Raw genomic sequence first — 27,182 nt, 5'->3', positions numbered from 1 at the left:
TGTGAGCGCAGATAATTTTATATATTATACCAGAGGTTCTCAACCTTTTCAGATTTGAGGCACCCATCAGAAAATGCCAGCTTTTATTAGTTTTCACATGGTTTTTTTGACTACAGACAAATACTAGAAGCAATTCTTCTGTTGCAAAGACCTCAGAAAGACCATAGCAGGTCAGACAGCTTTTAATACTATGGATTCCTATTTGAAATCTCTGTTTATCTTGTAAATCCTGTTTTCATCTCTAACAGTGCACCCTATGAGGCCATGGCACCCTGCTGGAGAATCACTGTATTATATACATATGTGCGCACAAACAAGTGAACATACATTTTAAACTTCCAGGATATACTATTTTAAATGAGCACTTGCAAAAAAGAGAAAGAAAAATAGTAAAAAGTCAGGCATCATCCCTCTAAGATGCATGGGTTCCAGAGTTCACTAAACAGACATGAAGCACACCCCATCTCCAAAACCAGACCATCGCTGATTCTTCAGAGTAACAAAGGAATTGGTCACAATGCTCTTTGCTGCAAATTGTTATGCCACTGGAGGAATTTCTTTCCAAATCTAAACAATGCCTGAACCCTGAGGAAGGCTACCTAATGAAAGATGCTATTTCTATTCATCCGTGATCCAAATTTATTTCAAGAAACACCTTATTCCCACCGGCCCTGCTATCCTGCATCAGTCATTTCTGCAGGTTAACCATGCTCTTTATACTGTTCTTGAGAATGGTTCCCATCACGGAGCACTCTTCCCCTTCCATGGTAGGCCAGCTGGCCTCCCCTGCCCCATGCCATAGGAGCAAGGCTCAAGTATGTACGTGCAGGCTGTTCCTTACCACACTGGGTGATATTCATCTCCTGCAAGGGAATGACGGCAGCATCCATGGTCATGCAGTACAGCTCCTGGTTCTGCAGGTTTGCCTCACCCTTCTCCTGCCAGAGCTGAATCCAGCGGATATCACAGCTGCAGTTAAAAGGGTTTCTTTCTAGCCTCCTACAGACAAAGAGAATGTGAGACAAGGGGTGGGGTAGAATGAACAGGGTTATCACTGGTTATATAGGATCTCCACAGAGAAGCTGAGCACCCAGTGATAAGAGGGAGGGTCACCCTTGCTATGGACCGTTTTTGTACATCCTGCTATGAGTTTCCATGAGCCTGAAGACGTTATGGATGTCCTGGGATGGTGAAGGGGGGCAGGACCTTAGGGATGCAGTTAGTAACTGTGCTGGGTTTTCGGCTTTGAGATCCAAGGTTCAAGTGCAACCTTAGGCAACATAATAAAATGCTGGAAGTATTCTCACACCTGGAGAGATCATAAGATGAAACAGGGGATAGGAATGGGGGTTCAGGTCACACTTTTGATTTATCCAAAAGGAGGCAATCTCTCTCTCTCTCTTTCAAGCATACAGACACACGGACACACAAATTCAAACATCTGGGTTCATAAGATTCCAAGACTTTAAACATCTGCATAAACGCATTTATAATCACTAAGACTACCCATAAATGCATTTATAAATCACTAAGACTACCCAGCTGTCCTAATACTCAGACCCACTGAGACGTAGAATATCAAGGAGCTCCTCTCTCAAAGGAACAGATGTAGCCACTTTTCCCCCTAAAGGTATAATTATAATTTGTGTCTTAAGACTGCAGGGCCTCTAGAGCCAGGACCCTCTGAGGAAGAGATTGGTCAGTTCAGTGCAAATCCCCTAGCCATCTGGGTGTGCTGAACAAAACATACAGCTCCTGTCCTTAATACCGTGCCTCAGTATTTAACTTGAGGCTCCCAGCGATGTAGGACTCAAGTTAACACACAGCATATCGTGCACGTTAATCATATCAAGAAGCGCTGTGCTGGGACCCCACTGACCTGGCTGGGAGGGACAGAAGGGAACTCTGCTTTTAATAGACAGCATTTAATACACACTTACATATTTCAAACACAAGGAATGTTTGTTATTATTGATTTTCCAACCTATTAATTATTTCATTTATATAGAATCATAGAAAATTAGCACTGGAAGGGACATCAGGAGGTCACATCTAGTCCAACCCCTGCTCAAAGCAGGATCAGCCCCAACTAAATCATCCCAGCCAAAGCTTTGTCTAGCTGGGTCTTAAAAGCCTCCAAGGATGGAGAGTCCACAGTCTCTCTAGGTAACCTGTTCCAGTGCTTTACTACCCTCCTAATGAGAATGTTCTTCCTAATATCAAACCTAAACTTCTCTGGCTGCAACTTGAGCCCATTGCTCCTTGTTCTGTCATCTACCACCACTAAAAACAGTCTAGCTCCATCCTCTTTCAAACCCCCTTTGAATAGTTGAAGGCTGATATTAAATCCCCTCTCAGTCTTCTCTTCTCTAGACTAAATAAGCCCAGTTCCCTCTGGCTCTGAAGTCATGTCTCCCAGTCCCCTCACCATTTTTGTTGCCCTCCGCTGGACTCCCTCCAATTATCCGCTTCTTTTCTGTAGTGGGGGACCCAAAACGCAACACAGTACTCCAGGTGTGGCCTCACCAGTGCAGAATAGAGGGGAAGAATCACTTCCCTTGACCTGAAGACAGCACTCCTACCAATGTAGCCCAGTATGCCTTTAGCCTTCTTGGCATCAAGGGCACACTGCTGGGTCGTATTCAGCTTCTTGTCCACTGTAACCCCCCAGGGCCTTTTCTGCAGAGCTGCTACCCAGCCAGTCAGCCCCCCAACCTGTACTGGTGCATGGGATTATTCCCTCCTATGTGCAGGACTTTGCACTTGCCCTTATTGAACTTCATGAGATGTCTTTTGGTCCAGTCCTCCAATTTGTCTAAATCACTCTGAACCCTATCCCTACCCTCCACTGTATCTACTACTACCCCCAGCTTGGTGCCATCTGCTATGCCATCATCCAAGTCACTGATGAAGGCATTGAACAAAACCAGCTCCAAAACCAATCCCTGAGGCACTCCACTTGATATCAGCAGCCAACTAGACATTGAGCTATTAAGTATTACCCTCTAAGCCCAATGCTCCACCCAGTTTTCTCTTCACCTTATAGTCCATTCATCCAGCCTGTTGATGCATCTTTCAGGCCTTGCATGAACCCCTCAGAGATATGAGTGGATGGGGCCTAGGAGGAGATGAGAACCCAGTCTTGCTTAGCCAAAAGAAGGGAGACAGGTGTCAGTGCAGGAGCAGTGCAAAAATTTAGCATGGATAAAAGTGGGAAAGGGCCCATGGAGCTCAGTCAGGCTGTCAGGAATCCCTCCACAATCTGAGCACACAGAAACTGCTACTGCAAAATCCAGGCTCAGCCACCTGAAAATAGAAGGACCCCTTTCACCCCTGAGGTAATGGAAGACTCAGCCAGGGCTTTCTGATGGTCTAATTACTCCTACCCATGGCATCTGCATCTTTGCACTATTAAGTATCAATGGCTGGCCAAGCTGGTACTGCCAGACATGCAGCACCACTACTCTGCTTTCTTCTAAGTGGCGTTTCTGGAGAACTTAACCTTTCGTTTAAAAAAAAAGGAATGCATCTGACTTAGATGGGAATGTAGAGGTAATCCTCCAAATGTCACAACTGCTAGGGAGCCTGAAATAGGAGCTGCCAGGTCTGGTGAAAACTGTCCCTCATTATCTCAAAGTGCTATTGAAAGTGAAACCTAACGATGCCACGTTCAACATCACCGCCCTTCAATGAATCACCCAGTCATTTGAGCCGAAACATCTGGCTAAACTTAGATCAAGCACGGTTCTTCTCCCCTCCAAAGAATCAGCACACTTTAGATTCCAGGTTACTTGAGAATTAATTCATCTAGCAGGGAAAGGTGTGGAGGTAGATAAGATAGCCATCTGGAGACACTGTGAAGGTCTCGGGGATTTGGGAGAAGATCGTTTTCTTCAGTGTATAATGGAACATACTCGCCTGACTCTACAGGCCTGGGAATCACTTTGGCATGGTGGTGAGCTCAGAGTCCCTGCTCCCGTGGACACCGAGAGAACTCCTGCTGGCATGACTAGATGTTAGGTGGAGGCAGGAAGAAGACGGCACATGATGCTGCGGGGTAGCACATGGTTAAGTATTATGGTATCTGCTAACAGCACATTGGGTAATCCGAGTTACACCCTGGGACTCGGCAGAGTGGAGTAGAGAAGGGAAGTTGGAAGCAGAAGGAAAATTCTGCTCTGCTCAAAATAATCACCGCGAAATCAGGCTTCTGGTGAGTGCCGCCATCATAGCACTTAAGGGGCAGATCGGTAAGTAATAGAATGCAGCCTTCCCAGCCCATCGATAATGCATGAAGCCCCATGAATAATACAGGAGCAGCGTGCTTCGGGGCAGAATTTACCAATGACCTACCCCAACATCAGTGATGTAACTTGTCCTAATCGTGGTACCCAGGGGGGCTTTTGCACAAATTAACTCCTGCTGTCGACTGGACGCCTCGAGTGCCACCAGCAGCTGGCACTCCACTGCTCTGGGGAGAGAGCCATTTAGATATACACATTGATTTTCCTTTACACTTTCCTCAGAAGCGTTCCTGGCCTGGTGGAGACACCCATGCTCTTTGCTATGAGCACATGCTTCCAGGCGAGCCCCCTTGCAGGAGCGGGGAAAGCACATCCCCTGTGCTACAACAGGGAGCTCAGCCCCCAGGCCGTTCTACTCCTGGATCCACCATATTGTCCACAGCACCTGAAAGCATCCTTCTGTCTTCTCGCTGACCTACAATCATTAAAAAAAAATCCAACCCAAGAGCAGAATTCCTGCCTATTCTCTTTTCTGCCCAACACTAGCACACCACTCTCCCCTGTTACAGGTCCCAGCGAGGGCCACAAGCCCAAAAGCAGAAAGACAATATGTGTCTGCAGTGTGCTTGTGCCCCAGTGATCTGATCTGCACAATGATTTCCCTCTATGGAAAGGATGTAGTTCTTGCTCTCAAATTATAAGCTGGTTGACCACTAGCTCTACGGCCGGCCTTCCAGGTACAGAGGTTGCCATTAAAAAGGCAACATTTTCCATGAGAGACACCTGTGAATAATACAAATGCCCCCCTGTGTGCAACTGCATGGTCGCTGTCGACAAATGTTGATTTTTTAATGGCAATCACACCTTGCCCACCTAGCATGCACTCAATATGACCGACAACTTCAGGTGAATGTAGCAGGAACAGAAGAGCAGCATTTGTTGGGGGAAAGATGGGGACAGACCAAGGGAAAGCAGTGTATTTACTCCACTGCTTTTATCAGGCTTTAGGAGACCAAAAACATAGAAGGGACCCCAGTGTGTATGTCATGCAATCAGAGGTATCAAAGCCATAATACCCAAGGGAAAAAAGGCCACCTCACAAAGCAGAGTTTTCCACCCTGAGTTGCTGTCACTTAGAAAAGGTCTCCAAGGAGGAGCTCATGTTCTCCACAGCTGTGGTCCCTTTCCACAGCACCCTCAGGAAGTTAACTGCACTTAAGATGCTGCCATGTGCTTAACACCCGTATCAGGGCTGCAGCAAGATCTAAGGCTGAGGGTTTTCTCTCAGGAGACATTCAGCACACTTTACTTTTGGAAAGGATGACAAGATTCAAATGGCATTTTCATCGGTATGTTCAGGCTAGAAGTGTCCCCAGCCCACTGTCAGATGGCTATTAAAACAACCCTTCAAGAAAACCCCACTATGTGGATAAATGGACTGCAGTCCCACCCATTAAGGGGATCTACCTTTGTGAGCTAAAGGATCAAGTCAGCATGGGAGACTGGACTCACACAAGCTGGGCTTGGCATGTGCCATCCCTTACAGGGCAGCAGAAAGAAACACACTAGCACATCACACAAAAACCAACCGTCTGCTCAGTGAGGTCCAAGAACTGTGTGAATGGCACAGGATATGGGCACGAGTGGGTCTGACTTTCAATCCAAGTGGCAGCGGTGTCTAGATTTGGTAGGCATGATGGACTCAGACTCAGGATATCATCTGCATGAAGTCACCCTGGACAGCACGTGCAGGGTCTAGATGCCTCAGGGGGTATCCAGAAGGTGAGCTTGAACTGTACATCAACCAAGAAGGATCAAGTCAGATATGGATAGCTCAGCCCTACCGACAATAAATAGGAAGGGGTTTGCCAGAACAACCTGAGCATGTTCTAGGCTGCAGATCTGTTTCATGCCCAGCGCTCTGTTCAATTGTAAAAGGACTCCATCTGCACTGCAACAAGTTAGATCTTTATGAAAGAGCCATGTGTTCAGTAGTCCTGCTTGTCACCGTGAGGTGCACTGCATGCTAGGAGCTACTGAGAACTTCTCAAAGCGCATTGAGCTTCCTGGTGTCACCCTCCAAATCACCCCCACTAGAACGGGTGGGCACTTTTACATATGCTCTGGGGGTGGTTTTCTAGTTAGAGCGACTCCAAAAGCCACTCTGATTAAAGCACCGCTGTGTCTCGTGTATCAGTGTCCCCACACTTAAAAATGGAGGTGGGGGTGCTTGAACTAAGCACGCTTTAGTTCTAGAGCCCCTGCCACCATTTTTAAGTGCAGGACATTAATACACAAGATGCAGAAGGCTGCTGAAGCACAACAATTGCCACCCTCCAGCAGACTCGATTAATCAAGCCTGCTCCGACGTGCTGGAATTACAGAGCGTCAGAGCACCCTCGGCACTTCACGTTCCAAAGGTCCATGTCCCTAAGCACATTCTGCAGTCCAGGAATTACACAATCCCTGGTTGTAATGCCTAGAATAAAGTCTTTAATGCAGTTCAACCAACACAGATCAGCCCACAAAGGGTGGAATGGAAATTGCTAATATTATAGCAACCCATTTCAGCCAAGCCTCCTACCTCCATTCCACAACACACTACCTGGTAGGAATTACCCTGACAATCCTGCTCCAGGAGTAGCGAGAAGCACTGTGGGACAGATGTCTCTGGATTCCTAGAATATGCTGAGATGATCACTGATTTGCATGTATGCTCATGCTAAAATGACTCTAGCGTGAGTAGGTCAGCTGGGTGGAACATGCAAAACCCACAGAGCCATGTCCAGGATTTGAGGGGTCTATTCATCACATGAAACAAGAAGTATCTGCACTGAAGTCCCGGACAGGACCAGAAAATCTGTTCCTTATTTCCATTACAGAATCACCGAATGTTAAGATTAGAAGGGACCTCACAGGTCTTATCCAATCCTCAGCATGAATGTAGACTGTGCTATTCCTAAAGCAGCCCTGCCCAATGCTTTTCCACTCTCTTCTTGAAAGCCTCCAACAAAGACAGTCTTAAAACTTTCCTGGGCCGGTTGTCCGAGTGCTCTGACAATATCCATTTTACTTCTGATAAAATTATGGTTGAGCGTCTGGAGCCTTGCAGCTTAAAACATTCTCCAGGGCAGGGAGTCCAACCCTGACTTGCTGAGCCTTTGAATGAAAAGGAGTGTCTGGCAAAAAGAAAGAAAAATGCCCATTTATTTTTATTTCATTGCCAGTCTCTGGGCCTCTGTAGAGGGTCTCACCATCTCCACCATTTCAGAACCCTTGGTGGAAAGGGATGGAACAAGAAAGGCAAGAGTTCATGTACGGATTGATGCACGGTTTCCAACTGTCAGTTTAGCCCCTTGAAAAGAGCAGGGAAGCATCTTTTGCCTATTTCCAATTCTATTAATGTGGCTATTAGTGGCAATAAGTCCTCAAGCCTCTAGCACATGAGATATTAACCTGTGCTCAAGACATTTGCAGAAATGTCCCATGCCTTGAACACTGCTACAGAAAGTCTTGCAGGGTAAAGAAGCAGGTACAGATTGCTTCAGGGGGACTGAAGGCCAAGGTGTGGGTTCCCATCACTACAAGTGCTTAACAAAGCAAATAGACAACTGGCTCAAAAACCTTAGACCTTTTGGTGTCATGAGAAAGTTTGTTTTCACAGCTGATTTGTTAAGGAAAAAAAAAGAAGAGAAGTCTCCTGAAATGTAATTCCAAGCTGTCCAAAGACGTGATAAAGGAAGCCAGCTGTGGCCCCTGGATAAAAAGGTTGGAAAGTACAATCTGTCTGCATTGCTGCATATCTCGGATGCCATCCCTTGCACACAATGCACAGCAGGCTTACATGAACGTATGCAGTCTTTACCTGGGCACCTGAAACTCAAGGTCAGACTAAGTTTGAATGCATGCGAGCTGGACTCACTCACTGGTCACTGCTGCTTTCCAGGAACAGGTAGTATATTTTTGTCCCACCCGTCTTGCTTTTGAGGTTTGCTGAATACAATTTGATCAGGGATTTCCTTTGCAGCGCTCTATGCCCACACAAAATGGTCCTGAATTAACTTTAGCCAAGGATGCCAGGAACAAAAAAAACCCGCTTGCTTGCTGTCCCAGCAGGAGCTGGAAGCAGGGAGAGCATCAGTGGAAAGCGACCGCTTGCTGTTCTCTCTTGGGTTGTACCCAGATGAGGAGGCTGGCTCTGGCCAGCGAAAGAAAGAAACTGTGGCCTTAAAAAACACATTTCATTCCTGCTGTTTGGTTCCAAGTGCCCAAACCGCAAACCCCCAGCTATTGAATTCTGCAGCTCTTCAGGAGATTCCCAGTTCTCAGCCAGATCTTCATATTATTATTATTTCAACTCTCCCCTCTCCTACACTTCCTGTGAATGGCTTTGTCAGGACCTACACTCCATCCCTCTCTGTCTCAGGTGGCTTGTTTCTCCTCCCAAGTCCTTCAGGAAGTTGTCCTCCTATCTTTTCTTTCCCTTGTGCTACGTCCAGTCAGACCACAGCGGATGTGTCTCCACTTTCACAAACTTTTCTGCCTTTCAATGCCAAGGACCATGAATTTTTGCATGGCTGTGCCCAAGCCAAAATTCACTTCCTACTGACTGTCTTCTTGGTGCCAACTGCTCCACCTTTGCCCCAAAAAGCTGTTGTTGCCACTGAAAGGCCAACTTATCCCCATTTCCTTTTTCTCTGCCCCATCTCTCCAGAGGACCGCATGTTCTTGTACCTCAGTAATATGCTTATTTTTCCAAGATCTTGCAGGGCTTACCCCACTCAACCTGACCTTTCTGCATGGGCCATCTCTCTGCTTCTAGCTTTTCTTTTCATCAGCTTCTTCCTTTCAAGAGCTATTTGACTGTCTTCAAGTTGATAGTCAACAAGACTCTCTCTAGCTTCCACTTGTGCTGCCCGGTCGCTTCACATGATCCACAAATATTTCCCTTCCTTTTTCTAAGGCTTGAAAAACTTCTGGAAGCTCAACACACCTGTCTTCTACTCACTGATCCTCTTGGTATTTTTAAAAGTTAATTCTCTCCTTGCCCATCAATTGCTAACTTCTTCCAATCATGGAGATGGACAATACTTCATTGTATAAACCCTGGCCACGTAGCCCTCAGGTACAATGCCAAGTTGTGCTCCTGTGGCTCGCTCCCTAACACCCTTTATTGCCTTGCACCTTTGAGTTCATGATTCATCAGCCCTGTAGCGTAAGCCCTACAGCATTTTGGTCTCCTCTCAACCATGCCTCAAATTCTGTGGAGCCTGTACTGTCACATCCCTGCCCTGCCATACCCTACTACCCTGGTACCATGATAAACTTCAAATAAAGAAAATGTTTCCTTTCTCTCTTCCTAGATCAGCCTGCTTGCCCTGCTGTACTGCTCACCGCCAGCCTTGGTGAGGGGCTTCTCTCCATAAGGAAACCTCCCATGAGACGCATCCAAAATCAAAGGTCTTTGTAATTTGTCCGCTTCTTAGACATTCAAATTGTGCATTTGTTCTGCCTCAGCTTAAAGGAAGTCATCCCCCGTAGGCATAAGTGGAGCCCAGCTCTCGATACAAGGATGTGACAGAGTTAAGCCCCAGGGCTTTCAAATTAGGAGCCACTGTGAGATCTTGAGCAGAAATCACTTGGGAAGTACTGCTTTCCCTGAAGCTTGCTTTGTCCAGCTGTAATGGGGAAAGGAAAGCTGACACCACCCCTCCTCGTAATAATAGCCCCAGCTTTATCCACTTCCCTTCTCCCTCCAGTCAGGGCTCATTATCTCCCAAGAAAGCCACCTGGCATGTGGCCCCAAAAGGAACTGGACTGTTTAAACCACTTCTGTTTTTCTCCTGCGTACAGCTCACCTGCTCACGGTAAAAGGGCTGTGGTTATGAGTTACATCACGGCTGCAGTGGGGAGCCAATTCAATCCGATCTGCTTTCGGGTTGCAATCCCTGAAGTAAGGCCATGCCCTTCGTCTGGTATGGAGAGCTATTCTATTCCCTAATATGAAGGATCCTCAGCCTCCCTTGTTGCTTGTGCAATCTTTTTGGCCAAAAACGTTTACCAAAATGGGATGTACCTGAAATGTAATATGACCAAATGGGCAAAACTAGAGGCATTCACATGATCTATGGTACTCTGGCAGCTTTGACTCCAAAGATCTCTGCCCAACTCAAGTACTGCCAGTCTGCACCATGAGACCAAATGGGAAGCCGAGAGTGCAGGCTGCTCCTCTCTCTCTCAAATTTGTGAACACAGCCAGGATCTGAAACAGTTGCAAGCTGCAATCAGCACGCAGACAAGTTCCAAATTCAGCATTTTTACTTTAAGAGCCAGATATTCCCCATCGCATGGATGTTTCCTTATTTCTTCATCTCACTATTAGTATTTTTCATTTAACAATTTGACAGAAATAAAATACACTGCAGTAATACCGGTGATAACGCATTTACTCCCACCTGAAAGACTGCCTTTATTCTTTCATAAGTCACTTCTAGCTTACAGCTCTATCGATCACAGGTGAGGATGAATGGAATTTCCCATGATCCTCTGGGATAAATCCTACATATATATATATATTTATATCCACCAAACAACTATTTCTAAAACTCAACAAAACAGGTCACCAGGGCAGCACTCCATTGATTTCATGTCCACTTATTCTTCAGATGCTACGTTGAATGCTTGATCAATAATTCAGCAGGCTGTGGGCATCAGAAGCCCCAAGAGGCACTATCCTATCTCCCACATAAGATCTGAGAGGTGCATTGGTTACTGAAGAGCTGAGGGCTCATCCAACCTTAAAGCTGCCACCCCTTAGGAAATGCACCCTTCAACGCTGGAGAAGCTGGGCCATATGGTAGCCACATCCTGGAAATCAGTGGGAGCTGAGACTTTCCCATATCACAAGACCGGGCCTTTCAAGAACGCTACTCAAATTCTGGCCTGGTGCCTTTTAACATCATGCTCCTGGATTTAAGTCAGCCAGTTATGAGCCCAGAGACAGCTTTATCATCTTGCCCTTTGGTGTTAACTCACACGATATTATGGCGTTAACAGAAAAGCAGTTCTGCTCCGGTGCTTCAATGCCCAGGAAACCCTTCCAGAGATGACTCTGCCCACTGGAGTTTTACATTATTATCCACACTCTTGTCTCTCAGATTTCAAAACAGGTCTTTATAAGAATCCTTTAACCTCCTATTCCTTTCATCCTCCCCTCCTCATTCCCGGGAGATACCTCCAGCATGGAACTTACAGTTCAAAAAGCCTCAGCGTCTGGAAGAGCTGCCACGACAGCGTGGTGAGCCGGTTCCCAGAGAGGTCTCTGTAAATTAACAAGAGAAAGAATGCATGGTTATTAATTCCCTCGGTGCTGGATTCTACCAGGTTCATCAAACCTCATCATTTCCACTCCAGTTTACATTTACAGGGAGATAGGCAAGTAGTTTGAAGACCCAACTTCAGGCTTAGGAAAAAAATGTTATGAGACCGAATGCAAACTGTCTATCCTCCTCCCACCCCTCCCACAACCAAACAGGGGAAAATCAACTGCATATAAGAACCGTATATACGAACCAGAATGTAAGCCAGCTCTAAACAGCATGGCAAACCAATCATTCAGCAAAGCTAGTGAAATAAATGAAACAAACTGTGGCAAAGAGTAAATGTCAGCCTCTGAAATTCTGTCCGTGGTGACAATCTGAGATGTTAGTACTAACTCAGAGAGTCAGATTTTTAAATTAAAGCAGATCGGCGTGTCGGCGGTATCAGTTAGATCTGTACCACTTGCACCATGGGTTGCTACTCTAGCTATGGAAAATGCTCGCCATCTGGCAGCACTCAATGCCAGAAGTACAAGAGTGTAAACCTGTTCGGTTCTGTCCAGGAAGATTTTAGAAATCAGCATCCCCGCTACATCACCTGAGTCAGGTAAAGGCCTGGGAAATGGTGGAATGAGAGGAGGAAGAACAGGGATGAACGATCTGGAAACAAGAGAGAGAGACCATGGGACAAGGCTAATTCAGAGAGGATGGTGCATTATCATGAAGGCAAAGAAGGAAGAAGCTGCCTTTGACTTTTCTTTTTTTTTTTTGGTTAAGGGAAAACAATAAAGAAACAAAGTTTATAACAGGCAAACTGTTCAGCCCCACCAAAGGACCCAGCTTTATACATCCCAAGTGGCTGCTCAGTCTAGCCACAATAGCAATGAAGTGCCATCACACAAGTCAAAGCTGCTGCACTTGAAAAGACTCAGCTGTGGTAAAACTGTACAGCAAAAATGAGGGAGACCTCACAAAGCTTCAAGCCATTACCACCATCATGGATAAGCAGTAACCAAATGCAAAGCCCTCCTCTAATTCACTCCGAAACCCCCACATCAAACTCCATTGCACTTTTATGTTTTCCTCAGCAGGAACCCAAAAGGGTAGGACTGAATTACTGGTGAACCCCAAGTCTGGACACCAGTTAAAGGCTAAAACAATAAATGTCACTGAACCTCATGCCTATTGCCAAGACTCTCCAGTCACGAACCCACAGAGAAGCCTGGGATCTCAAATCCTAGCCCCTAAGTGCAGGAGGCAGGGCATGGTTACATCACCTCCGGCAAACCTGGGAGCACGTTCCTGGAGTGCTGATAGTAGGAAAGCCAACCCATCTTCCCCACCTTGCCCATCAGCAACGAACTCCCAGGGAACACGATCTGCAGAGTGGAGCTGCTTCAGGATTTGCTCCAATCCAAACCCTGGGTCCTGCACCCTTATTATCCATCATTAGCAAGGCCCTGCAGGTCCTCAGTCCTTCCCATTAAAGCTGACCCTTTGCTTCTCATTACCCCCATCCCCAACTGTTATTCTTCTCCTTATTTTAAGGCGGTCACCACTGCCCTCACCACCCAGGCCTGTGCAGCTATGGTAGTGTATCACGTGTGGCTGCTCTCTAGCTGCAGAGACCCTTCTTGTTGAGACCTTTGCTGTGAATGGCAACGAAATGCAAGGGACGTCAACAAAAACCCAGGGCCTCATTAAATTAACTGCCAGCAAAAGAAGAGATGGGACAAAGGGAGGAGGTAGCACAAAGGCAGCTCCAGGCAACTAAGTCTGCTAAAGGCCAAGCACTGGGAGCCTCGGTGGAATCAGAGAAAATGCTAAACAAGACTGAACACAGAGAAGCAACTCCAGACGCCAGCTCTGCCGGGGCTTGGTAAGCAAGGAGGCCGATTCATATGGCCATTCAGCTCAGGATAAACAAGAAGACTGTGCCATTAGCAGGCTAGTATAGTTCAGAAGGGTAAGGCCTACAAGCCCAAACTGGCCTTTGCTGGGCAGAGAGGTTCCCCAAGGGGACTTTACCTATTCAGCCTAGAAGGATTCGTCCCTCATGCTCTCACAGGGAGTCCAGAGCCCATGAAAACTTGACACTTGCTACATCTGAGCATCCAGCCCTCCTGAGAAATCCTGCCACAATCAACCAGTCCGTTCAGCCCAACCTTCCCAAGACCAGTGGGTCATCCAGCCCTCCCAGTTGGCCCACCAGCGGGCTCTGTGCTTTAAATTACGAGTTGCACAACAAAGAATACAAAGTCCAGCAGAAGGCAAATGGGGCCTAAGTCATTTGTGCGTCAACCCCAATTCTAGGTTGCGTTGGTGCTTAAAATGGCCATGACAATTTACCACAGCGCCAGTGGATAATCTGATTTACAGCAACCTCTCCTGAAAAGGTCAGCTCTGGAGTTCTGCAGGTGGAGCCCGCACACAATGCCTCTTTACAGAGCAAACCATCTCAATTCCTCCTCATCCCCTTTGGCTGAGGACCAGCTCACACTGTGATATCACCACACTGAGTGGGGACAGGATGACACCAATACGTCATTGCACTGTGGCTCCAAGACACACCACATCATTCTGGGCACAACCACAAGCTGCTTATTCATGCAACTAAGATCCCTCCATTCCCGGGGTGCTGGAAATATATTTCTAGCTTCCAGAGTGCAAACAAAAAAAGAAAGAAAGAAAGAAAGGCTAGGATGTGCAGACAGGCAGAGCAATTATATCGATAGCAAATAATACCAATAGAAGTGGTCAGCACAGAACCATTACATCTGCATGCATCTCTAGCAATAAAGTATAGTTAAACTATTGCAGCAGTAAGCTGCTTCATTGCAGGGAGCGGGTCAGTTCAGCTAACCTGTAGTGCTACAGCATCATGCAGACATAAACAGATACAGCGTTGCAGATGATACAGTTAAAAGGCTCCTTCAGGCCTGTCACACAGGACACTTAGCACATGTTTTATTTAGACTGTAGCAGGCATTGCTGTGCCATGTTAAAAGTTGTAGCATATTCTGAAGAGTTGCATGATAATGCTTACCATGAGCTCAGCCCACTCTGGACAGGGCTGGAGCTGGCTGTGTCCACTCTTTCCTCCCTCTCCCCACCCCCAGATACTGTCCCCAGCACTGGGTGCTGCAGCTGGCACAGCTACTTGTGAGGACGTGAAACCTCCACACCCAGAGCCCATGCTCTCCCTGCCACATGCCCGGCACTGTCCAGCCCAGGAGTGCCTACCCCTGGCACACCAGGGCAAGCCAGGCCTCTGCCACTGGGCAGCAGGCAGGGTGAGCCACAGGGAGTCAAGCCTGGGAAAGGCTGCTGCTCCTACCACTGCGTGAGCCCAGTTTCTGCCACGGTCAGTCTTGAACCGATACCAGTGCAGTACCAGGAATGGGACGGACAATCAGCTGATTGCCAGCCCCAGCCCCAGCCCCTGAACTCATATGATCTCTGTGGAGCAGTCGGATGATAGCCAAATGCGTGTTACTGAATACGATGCGGAGATACTCCTCTTACCAAAAAGTTGTAAGTTTGCTATAACCCAATCACACCACTTAGCAAGTTTTACTGCTTGAATGTACAGATGCTCATGCTATACATGCAGTTAACACATCCTCAGCATAACGTGAGGTATGGCCCTTTGCCTAGACCCATACAACATAGCCACAAACAGGAGATGCAGCCTGGCAAAGAGGGTGGCAGAGCCCCTCATAAAAGGCTCAGCCTCTAGGGGCATCACACAGCTCAGTGAGGAGAAGGTTCAAAAGACCCTGCTGCTCTAGGAAAATCGGATGGTAAAGGCTTTGCAACCCCCAAGCACAGACAAGGCTCTGAAAAGGGGATGGATCCATAAGAGAGATGAGGGAGAGAGAGATGCAGAGGAGAGAGCACTTCTTGCTGGAAGTGTCCTTTCACAAAGGTCATGTTTTGCTACATTAGGCAGAAATGTCAAGAGAAAATTGGATTCTGAAAGAGGAAAGAAAAAACAAAACAGGCTTTCCACGCAAATAAGGAAGCAAAAATAGCATGATCGTGTTATTAGAATTTAGGGCACAGAGAGATGGAAAAAGGAAACATCCTCCCTAACGCAAGGAGTTTTGCCAGGCAGACACGCTCCTCCTAATTTTGTCCGTTCTCCATAACCCTCTGAGAACTAAAAGCAAGCCAGGAGAAGAGGAGATGCATCGCCACTTGCTCACATCTGGCAGGAAATGCTCCTTCCAAAGGGCTGGGACACCATCTGATCCAACAGGCAGCATGTCGCACCCGTGGGGAGGGACACACACTCGCAACTTCCATCTTGGGAGTTTAACAAAGACGCATAAAAGGTTGGAGGTCCTAGGCAATAAGGACAGGATACTCTTCACTTAGCAGTATCACTGATCTCCAGAACATACTTGGTAGCCCAAAAGCTTGCAGAGTTTATTTTTTTTTGTTTGGTTTTTTTGTGATTTCCTAGTTGGTCTAATAAAATTACTGAACAAAGAGTACTAGATTTTTACTCATCTCAAGAGGTTTTGGGGGAATTCTCTTTTTTTTTTTTTTTTAACAAACATTAAATTATAAATACATTATTATGGTTGCAAAGTTAAGCACTCAGTTGTTGGAAAATGCCAGAACTGAATCTGTGGAAATCTCTATCCACTCCTCTTAGTGTGCATGGACGATGATCCAGTCTCTACTTACATGATTACATTCTGTTTTTCCTCTGGGATTTCTGCCTCACACAGGGCACCAAATGGACAGTGCTCACTTCATGAGCACTATTCAATATCTTTTCTCTCTGTTTTTCAGTGCCCAGCCCCATGTCTCAATCACCACCCACCATTCACAGCCTGGCCTGAACAACGGGTTCTTCCTTTACTCGTGGGCTTTTCTCTAGCGTTCATCACCCAGACATCCAGGTAACTCAGAAATATTACTGAATCATTCCCACTTCATGTGAAGATGCAGAACTGAGATTAAGGTCAGAAATACCCACGCATTTGGGGTGCCTACATGTGTGATGCCTTGGACCTGGTTTTACACGGTACTTAGCTCTACCTAGTAATTTTTGTGTACAGAGCATAACTCTCTATAGTTTCAGTTGTTATAAGGATAAGAACTACCACAGTTCAGAGCCTGGGGTCAAAAACAGGATGCTCAAAAGGTGGGGATCAAACAATTGACTTCCCTCTGAAAAGCTTGGTTTCAGTGACTTGCCAAGCAACACACAGAAACACCATAAGAAGGGGACAGAAACTGAACCTCCAGGACTGCCTTCAACTTGTCTAAACCATGAGACCCTCCTTTCCCTTCATGCAATCCTGTGCGTTGGTCACTACACACCAACCATGACTTCCAACAAGTTTCATAGTTTCTAGGGTCAGAAGGGACCTGAACAGATCATCTAGTCCGACCCCCTGCCATGTCAGGAAAGAGTACTGGGGTCAAACGACCCCAGCAAGGTGTACATCTAGCCTCCTCTTAAAGACCCCCAGGGTAGGAGCCAGATGAAGGGGTCCTGAAGAGAAGTCTCACTGCATTCCAGTTCATCACCAGCCCCACTTTATCCTGCAGGATCAAAGAGGTAGGCACCCGATGAAAAGCAGTAAGCTCCCAGTTATTTAAAGATTTTGTCATAACATGTGTACAATAGGCTGAATTAAGGATGCACAGTCAACCTTAATTCTGGTGCATCCTAAACTTCTCTGTTTGACTTTGCCACTGTTATATTTGTTTAACCAAAATACATGTGCAATTTCCCAAAAGATTTTTTAAGCAAACCATAAAGAAACAGAAACAGAAACTTCATCTCCCATATGGCAGGCAAGGTTCTTTGGGTAGATGTGATATCTTTTATTAGATCAAATGAGTGGTTGGAAAAAAGTTCCTAGCAAGCTTTCAGGCGCAATCACCCTTCTTCAGGCATAGGAAGTCTCTGCTTGAAAAAGAGTGATTGCGCCCAAAAGCTTGCTAAGATTTTTTTTTCCAACTACCCAGTTGGTCTAATAAAAGAGATCACATCTACCCAAAGAACCTTACCTGCCTATATCCTTAGACCAACATGGCTACAACCAAAAAGCCAGCATCTCCCATATGGGTCATCTCTCTTGGCTGCGACCTTTAGATCCACGGTGCAGACTTCTGTCACTTAAACTAACTGGGTCACAGATCTGTGAAGAGACATGCTGAGACTTCAGTGGCTTCCTCACCAGGCTCTCGAGGGGCGAATGCTTCAGTGAACACAGGTTCCTTCACCCCAGTTCCCAGTCACAGTTTCCCTCTTTCCTATGCCAGCCTACACCCAGACAGCCTCTCCCAAATTAACCCCCATCCCTCTTCAAGTCCATCTCCTATCCCCTCTACACGGGAATGAGGCTCCCCTCAGACTGGGAGCACAGGAGAAAGGGTTGTCCTGCCTAGTTCAGATGCTCAGCCCAGACTTGACACAGCTGATAGTGTGGCTGGAGGACATCCAATGCATGTGGCATCTTCAGGGTCATTTAGCAACTCAAGTCTCTACTAAATCCACACACACTGTGATGCTTCAGGTTTTATAATTTGGCTAAATTGGGGCAGATTTTCACAGTGACAATGCATGCGCATCCCAGTCACAGAAGCCCCCTTCCTGACAAACGTTAAGGCTCCACAACAATGTCACAGAAAGGCTACAGTTTTGCAAATCAAAGGCATCCATGTTTATTTTCTCACATGAGCAGAGCAGCTCGTTCCCCCCTAGCCTTGTACTGAAACAGCTGGACCATTTTGGCTGAAATTTAAAAAGCAGCGCAAGGTAGGCATTTTGCATGGAAAATCTCAGGCCAATCCATTATAATTTAGCACAGGTGTTAGAAAGTGAAAAGAGGATCATACATGAGGAAGCACTGCACCCCCTTAATAATAGATGATGCTAGCCAACCCACCTATAATAAAGCATGGCATATCGTGTATAAAAAATCTGCAAGAAAATTAGATGCGAAAGCTTTCCATAAGCATTTTACAGTCACGGACAGAAGTCCACCTCCCTTCGGATGGATACAACTGCCAACATTTGTGCCTGCAGCACATCCAAACAGCTGACCTCCTAAGTCTTCTGCCTCCTTTTTTACATCAGTTGGCTTCCACCTTGAATCTACCCAATGTCCTGTTTCACAAAGGGTCACTGCAGGAAACCGTCCAGGCAAAATGTTCCCCAAAACACACTCTCTCTCCATAGGGCACATGCTGTATTCTTCCCCACTGCCCTTCCGGTTACATGGGTGCTGAAGGGATGGATGGTGGAGGCCCATCATGGCTCTGTGAGCAGCATCCTTAGAGCATAGCAAGTAAGGAAACCTGAATGGCTGAAAGCCAACAAGTCAGAATTGCAGTCCTCTCTAACACAAAATGGAACGGAAAGAGTCCCACCATGCTCCATAGTAAAATTATCATGGACTTGTAGAGAAGTCGGGCTGGAAGGGACCTCCAGAGGTCATCTAGTCCAACATCCTGCTTGAGGCAGGATCATCCCTATCCAAACCACCCTATACAAATCCATAATCTAACTTCTTAATAAACCTACCATCAACCCTGACACAACACAAGACATAACACCCTAACCTGCCACAGGTAAAGCAGGAGAAACACAGCAGCCAATGCCCTGATTGGATAAAAAGTTAATATACGCTCAAAAGGTCCCAGGTACAGGCCTACACCCTCCCCCACCCCATTGAAGAGAAAGGCAACAATCTGATCATGGGGCAACTGAGCCCAAATACGGTGATCTCATTGCAGGCTCCCCTGTGCTACTCACTTATCATTCAGTTGAGGCATAATGTAATGCTCCTGACCACCAGTTATCATGACAACTCCAGTGAGCAGCGTAAACAAATATGGGTCTTGCCCAAATGCCAATTTGTACCGTTTTATTCTGCCTCCCTTAATCCCCTTCCCCTCTACAGTTCAGGAGGCCACAAAATGTTTCACATCATCACTGCTAGCATACCTGTGCGCACTGTCAGGCAGTACGCATTGTTGTATCCCTCCTCCAGGAGCACAGCAATGAGAGGGCAAGCAGAGCACAAGTCCCAGGCCCTGCCTAAGGAAGCCCCAAAATAGAGCTTGGGGGCTCTTCGCCCTTCCATCCCCCGTTCCCCGCAAACTTAGCACCTTCCTTGCAGCAGCTCTGGCAGCAGGAAGGGGAGCGAAGCAGTGGCAGCACCTGCCTGAGGCCGGAGTAAAAGAAGATGCAGGGTAGAAAAGGAGGGGAGGGGGCACACAGCACTGCCCTGGGTGCAGTCCTGCCCAGTTATGCCTCCGCCCTCCTCAGAGATGGCTGCATTGATGTAATGGCTTCTCTCTGCCATTGGCGCTGTGGAATCCCCTCTAGAAGAGAAACACAAGCCAATTGCCATTGTTGTATCCCAGCAGATGAGTGGTATGTGGGGCCGAAGCTGAAGAGGCTCTTCCCGCTCACTCTCAGAGAGGCTGGCCAGCTTGCTGGTAAAAGAGGATACGAGAGGAATTGGCTTGGTGTGCTCCAGAACAACTGGACTTCAGCAGAAAAGGAAATGGTATGTTTGCTTTTCCCTCAATTAAGCGGCAGCAAAGACAGTCCCGCTATTAAAGTCATTTTTATTCAGCTAAATTAAGCTGGATGCCTCATTAATGACACTAACAAACAAGAGCCTCTGTAATTAAACCATACACTACACTGTTGCAACTGAGCCCACTGTGGTGGCAGGGAGATGAGGCTGGTGGGGAGGAAGCCCCAGGCCCCTCCCTCCGCAATGAATCTCTCCCTTCTGCAGTTCCCTTTTATCTCAAGCCTGACACATTTATTTCTGCATGGGAGACGGTTTTAACACATTTTAATAACACGTTGCCAGCTCCAAAAAAACTGCTCCAAAGGCTTAGCACCACGGAGCTGTTGGGGAGCGAGCATGAGCAGTGCCAGGCATAAATTAGAGGTGAAATGCGCACCCTGGACTGCATTTCCCAGCACCAGGTTTGCCAGTGGCATGGTGCATGACTTCTTTGATATTTAATCTGCTCGGCAGTACCCCAATATAGCTTGTACGCGGCTCTCTTCACCCACTCTCTTGACTAAACATGGACAGCCGGGGGCAGGTGAAGGCAGTCACAGCAGACTTGGGGGTGGTAGCAGGAAACAGAGGGCACTGTTGAAGAGGGGAAGCCACAAAGAGCTGTTTCTCCTCCCACCTACTTGCCACTAGGGACAGCCTTCATTTACAGATGGAGGGAAAAATAGGATATGAGAGGGAAAGTGTTACTGTCTCCACAAAAATGAAAAATGGGGAGACTGCCTGGGAAATCCACTTCACAGTCCTAAGTAAAGTTTCCCCAACTTCAGCCAGACTCATGCCCCAGTGCAAACACGTGGGTGAGAGCAAACAAGGGAACGATAGGGAAGGAAAGTCCAGAGAGCCTGCCACTGCACAGGTCTTTGCTGCAGCATGCAGTAGAAAAGTTTCCAAGCTAGCTCTAAATGAGCCAACTCAGGTGCCAGCAGCATCCCGGCCCCGGCAGTCCTCTGGAGCTCGGTGCAGGTTAATCAGCTGAGAAGTGGCCTGTGCTGAGCTCTGCTTAAAGCAAGCTCAGGCACTTCCATGCTACCAGCTGTCTGCATTGTAGACACACCCGGTGTTTCATTTCTCAGGCAATTAAGCCTCTGATCGCACCAGGTGGCAGCTGGCTGAACGTAATGAAACTCGCAGGAGATGCCATGGAGTCACAAGCTTCAGGTTGGCTCTCTGAAGTCCCCAGTGGCCAAAGGTGCCTGAGGTTCCAGAGGAAGACACCAGCTATAGTGCCACAGAGCAAATGACTCACAAGTCCTCCTCAGCTCACCTCAAAGGAAAGTCTTCTTAAGACTGATGCCTGCTCACCCCACAGCTCCATTTCCTTTACCTGGAATCCCTCCTGTGATCTAGACTTCAATGGATATTTGGGCTCGGCCTGACAGGTCTTAGGGAGCTCTGAGCTGAAGACCCCTCAATCAGCCTAGTATCCTTCTTTTCACCACAGTAGATGAGCTGGAAGCTAGGGCTGACCCCAAGTAAGACCTGATAACCTGGCATTGTCTTTCTTAGAATGACCCTCTATCCATCCCCTCCGGAGGAGGAGACACAGCCCACCAAGGGCAGATAGGTCCAGGGCTGGTGTAAAACAGTATTTGCTCCCAAAAGGCACTCCCCGAATAATTCACTAACCCAATATGCATTTAGGGCATGAAGTATTTTCTATCAGATAGTACCATGGCCAATATTCACAAGATTTCACATAGAAATTGCCCCTTGTAAGCACAGCAGGGAGCCTTCTTGTTCAGTGCCCCACTCATCCCCGCATCAAAAAAGGTCTGCTTAGCCGCTGGCCTCATCTCTGGATGGTGCTGCCTGCCAGCATAAACCCTCTAAACCAGCCTCCCCCTTCTCCCCCTGGAAAGTTGCTCTACATCATGTTCATCTCTATCAGACAAATGCAATGACCTCTACAGTGCAGTGTTACGTTCCCAAGTTCCTCCCCTCGGTGTCCCTTCTCTGCCCCTCCTCCCCTCTTTCGACTTCCTGCTTAGTAAGCAGCTTTGCTCATTAAGGGAAAATGTACTGTCTTCCCCTAATGAATGTGCTAAAATTACCCCAGCAAGTCCCAGCAGCAGCAGCACAGGCCTTTACCCAGAATCAAGTTTTGCAAATATTAAACTAAATTGAAATCTCAGATAGCTCAGAACAAACCCCCAATAGGTCATAGCTGAGACAGAGCTGGCAAAAGCACCAGGCAATGCCAAGTGCATGAAAGCCTCACACTCCCTTGCTCAGACACAGGGAAAGTGGATGAGTTAGCAGAACAGGGCTCAGCATTAAATTGATGCTGAGTGTTTCATAGCCACCAGCCATTCTCCCTCTTGTGCTCACTGCCTGGACTCTTAGAGGTGTCAGCGCAAGCAAACAAATAGCAGGGCTATGAAACCGCACAGACAGGCTACGTTCCTGGCTTCAGTCTGACTCCAGCCCCTGGATAGCGGCTGCCAAATTCCCAGCTCCTCCTCCCCGGACACTATGATGTGAAAAGGCTCAGCGCTCCGCTCCCTCTTTGTGTGTCCAATGCAGATCACTCCCCTGTCCGATCTGTTGTGATGCGACTGTGAGGCCATGAGACACCAGACATGGGAACTGCATCACTTCATACAGAATCTCAATACTAAATCATCCACAGTCCCCAAAAGGTAGCTGCCCAGGACCTTAGCCAGCCACTCACAACAGCTGAAGAAACTCCAGGATGGCAGCAAGCCTAGGAGGGAAACAAGAAATGTTGACTGCTAGCTTGATAGGGTCATCGCCCACTCTGACATACCACAGGATGCCCTCTCAGACACAGGCAAGAGCATCCCCCGAGACGCATATGACCAGCCCAGACCCATGGCAAGGGAGAGGAACAAAGACAGCTCTACAGCCGCCCTGACTTTGCCTTCCCTGGCACCAAGGCTTCAACTCAGACTCCAGATGTTACTGAAAGAGCAGTGGGGGTGGAGAGCTTTTATTCATTATTGTAACACAATAGTATTGAGACAAAGCTCACAGTCGCAATGCAAGTCATAGAAACATGGGGAGGAGGCACAAGGGTGACAGTACTAGCAACACACTCACAGCAACACATCTCTCAAGCTCAGCTCTCCCAGCTTGTCCACCCCACACTATTCCTCTCACTGCTCCTGCAACTAGACCATGTGGATGACTACTGCCTTCACCCCAGGGTTGCCCACGCACCCTACAGACCACATACCCTTCACGATCTGGGTCGCTCCTTTACACTCCAACCCCTTTCTTTTAGAGCATTTCCGAGTGATGTTTAGCTTTCCTGAGAGAGGTAACGAAGCCCCAGTCTGTAGTGGTGTTCAAGGTTGCAGACCAGCATGCAAAATGGAGACAAGGGCCAGTCAGGAAGTTTCTCTGGAGGACTGAGTGTTTTAGGTGCCAGGGTGTGGTTCGGGCACCCCTCTCACACTTGGCCCCTGCTGTTGTGCTCTCTTCACACTGTTCTTCAAGGACATCTGCCTTCAGTCCTCTTGGCTGAGGGTTTAAAGCTGGCTCAGCCTGCAGTCACGTTTCCTCAGCCCTTCCAGAGTTCAGCCCCACACCACTGTGAAACCACAACAGGTTTTGTGCACTAAAACCAGTCGGTGCTGGGCAAAGCTTTTCTCTCTACTTTCCTCCTGCAACTGAGAGCCAAAGCCCTTCCCCCACCCCTTTCTTGTGCTCTCCTTCCCCTCCTCAGCCCACACGGTGGTAATTTTAGATCCATCAAACCTGGAGTATAACTGCACGGCGGGCTTTTTCTTGCTTCGCTGCACAGAAATAATATTTGAGATTTGTGCCGATTGAGGGCAGGGGGTGCCAGCTGACAACTCCAGCGAGGGGCTGGGTTTATTGCGCCTGTTTGCTTTAAATTGCATGTTTCCCTAAGATGGGATCAGGGAGCGAATGGAGAAGACCTCCCACACACAGGTTTCCAGCAGGCCCAAAGTGAGCCAGACCAATATAGGACGAATGCAATCCCTGCCACTGAGAATACAGGAGACTTGTATAGACAGGGTATGGGGGGGGGACGAAAGGGCAGGGTGGCTCTCAACTCCCAAAGAGCCCCTGGTGAAGCTACAACCCAAACCACATTCAAAGGCCTATGCAATGCCACCCACTGGCCCCCAAGATGCTTAACCACGGCTTCTAATTACCACATCCATAGCCACAGCAAGATGCAAATTGATTAGTAAATAATCTCGTTGGAGAAATAACCAGGCACTAGATAGGAACCTCCTTTCACAGCTAGACATCAGTAAGGGGAAGGTTAGGAGTTTTAAACAATCAGCCCACAGCTGTCGTTATTAGAGGTCCCTATTCAACACAACAAGCGTGAAGCAGCTGGCTTCACCCAGTCCTCGAGATGTTTTCCCTCCTCTGAGCCGTGCTCAATGCCCTCAGCCCGGTTTGTTAGCCGGAGTTATGGCTGAGGGGAGAACACTAAATGCTCTCTTACTGTTTAAGAAAACACTGACACCAGAAAACTAACACCTGCTGAGCAGCCCCATGGCAAACTGCTGTAATCAAGGAGGTTCATTAGAAACCAATCAAAGTTTACCCCCACGTGGAGGCTCAGGACCTATGAAAGGGTTAGAAGGGGCAAGGCTGCAGTTTCTCCAGACCGTGAAGACAGGGAGAAAAACCCAAGCGATAACAAGACAACCGAACACAAAGTAGACAAAGCATTCGGCAGACACCGCTAAATGGTTTCCAATTAATTAACTGATTACATGATAGAACAGAAGGGGATTCGAGTGAGGGCTGTTGACCTTTAAGAATAATTAATATCATCAGGATCACAAAACTCGTCCAAGAAAAATAATTAGGAACATTTTAGCATTGCTTCTAAAGCCATGGGGGGAGGTTCTGGCTGATTCAGAGGCAGTGCTTCCCCCTTCTCCCCCCTCCCTGCTCTTTTTATGACCCTCAGACAGCTCCCACTCTTTACGCCCTTCCTCTCTCCACTACTTCGCTATCCCTGATATCCTTCCTTTCCTCTGGCATATCTCTGCCCCTGCCCCAGGCTTCCCACAGTCACCTTCTCCCTTCCTCCGCCCCATTACTCCTGTCCAAGGAGTTTGCCTTGGCCCAACCCACCCTTGCCATTCCACATTCAGCCCCCCCAATTCTACCTCTACCTCCCCCCACCCTTATCTCCCCATTCTCCACCTTGCCCCTTTGTTCACAGTAACCCCGTCATGCCCTGTCCCACACTGCCATTCTTTTAAAATCTATTCTCCTCTTTCTCCCTGGCAACCCCAACTGTTGACTGAAAGCCAAGGGAAATATAGTCTTAGCCTCAAATATCCTCCACAGGAGCCAGTCCCTGCCCTCCCTTGGCAGTCAGCTGCATCACATAAGCTGTTCTCAGAAACACACATAAATATATGAGACAGAAGAAGGTGGCAGATGGTGGAGACTTGACTCCCCTCCTTCTCACTGAGTTCAAACCTCACCAAACCCAGATTTCTCCCTGCCCCTTTCCCTAGGGACCGCATGGGGCCTGGTGTTGGAAAGACCCCATTGCTAATGGGCACAGGAATGGAGAGTTTCCAGGAGAGAAGGGGCAAAGGAATTTGCTTGGAGGGCTGTGCTGTGGGAGAAGCTGACACCGTTATAGAGAAGCACTGGAAAAAAAGGCAGAACACTGGGATAAAACAGTGTAGGGAAAAAAACTCTCTGTTGTTTATTATTGTTAAAACTTCTTTGGCTTGACACTTTACTAAATTATAGATAAAAGGAAAAATGGTCCTCATGGGCTGATGAAGCCAGGCTGCTGCCAAGAGAGCTGTGTTTACACCAGCTAATGAAAGGAAAGACTGCCATTACCCCAAAGCATTCACACCCCAGTGTCACAGCGCAGGGAAAATCAGACACCTGCTTCCACTATTGCCCCTTCAACGGCTCAGGGAGCACTGGGGACAGCAGTTAGGCACAGCAGAAGGATGTCGAGTGGACCAGATGGACAAAGCCAGTGAGACCAGCAGGGAGTGGCCAGACGGCACTGGGTGGGAAGGGAGGTCTGATGTCCATTCAACAGGCGTATGGAGGTTGTTTGCATTTGCTGGGGGGCTGATGTAGTCTGTAGGGTTGCATTCAAGGGGCAACAGAGGGGAGCTGGCATCCCTGCGAAGGGAGGGTGTGTCAGGGTGTTGAGGGGGGAGATGGTAGAGGGTGGAGGAAACCCTGCATCTCAGGAGAGGAGAGGCTTGTCCTCTTAGAGGGAGGGGAACAAGGCAGGCAGCAAAGGGACCATTCCTCTCTCCCCCCCATACAGTGTAGAGCCTCCTGGACACAGCAGGAGGTGAAACTAAAACATTCAAACAATTTCTCATCAAAAGGCAAGAAAAACACTCAGCCTGAAAGACAAACACTACATCGAGGCAGAAGCTGCCTTGCTCCAAACTGCATATTCGCCCTGGAACCCACCAGGTCTGCAGGGGGTTGAGGCAGACAACATCTAGCAAAGCCCAGCAGAAACCTGCACTTAGCCAGATTCATTTGGGGTAAATTATTTCTACCTGATAGCAAACACGGCTGGGTAAAATGCGACAGAACTGGAGGTTTAGAGCCTTTTGTGGCCCAAATTCACCCACCACCCTTGATGTTCCCAATTCCATTCAGGTTCTTGCCCATCACTGTTGTAACCAATTCTTAATACTGCCCAGTCTGCAGATCCTGTGCCCTTTGATGGAATACGACAGATGAATCGCGAGGGGAGGGAGTAATACAGCTATGTCTCTGATAGGAACCAACCAATCACATGGGTAGCCCCACTGTGAGCTCCAAGATAGCCAAACTGTGAGATAATTTCATCTAGTCTGCAAAGTGGAGCTGCTGCTGGGAGATTGCTTCATCTGATATGAAGTAGCAAATAAACTCTCTCAACCCAGGGCTCTGGAGGGGAGATGCCCCATGATGGGGAAGAAGATGGCACTGCAGGATGTGAGGCCAATCAGTCATGATGGCATCCCCCAGGAAGAGGCCAAAGCAAAATCTCTGACTCAGCCCCATCTGGCATCCTCCAGCAGGGTTGAGCCATTCCTCCTAAC

General features: G+C 47.7%; 1 protein-coding gene across 3 annotated transcripts in view; it reads right to left on the bottom strand.

The window, feature by feature from the left end:
- NTRK3 (neurotrophic receptor tyrosine kinase 3) overlaps nucleotides 1–27,182 on the bottom strand; it is a 291,538-nt gene that overhangs the window by 192,872 nt on the left and 71,484 nt on the right. For all 3 annotated transcript variants that reach the window (XM_019533747.1, XM_019533748.1, XM_019533749.1), the window contains exons 4-5: nucleotides 11,497–11,565; nucleotides 842–999 (exon numbers count right to left, since the gene is read on the bottom strand). In XM_019533747.1, coding sequence (XP_019389292.1) covers nucleotides 842–999; nucleotides 11,497–11,565 — 227 coding nt within the window. The remainder of the gene's footprint in view (nucleotides 1–841; nucleotides 1,000–11,496; nucleotides 11,566–27,182) is intronic.

The sequence above is a fragment of the Crocodylus porosus genome, unplaced genomic scaffold, assembly GCF_001723895.1.
Source record: "Crocodylus porosus isolate Cpor-Errol unplaced genomic scaffold, CroPor_comp1, whole genome shotgun sequence".
Taxonomy (NCBI): domain Eukaryota; kingdom Metazoa; phylum Chordata; order Crocodylia; family Crocodylidae; genus Crocodylus; species Crocodylus porosus.
The sequence above is the reverse complement of the archived record's forward strand: the minus strand, read 5'-3'. Positions and strand labels throughout refer to the sequence as shown.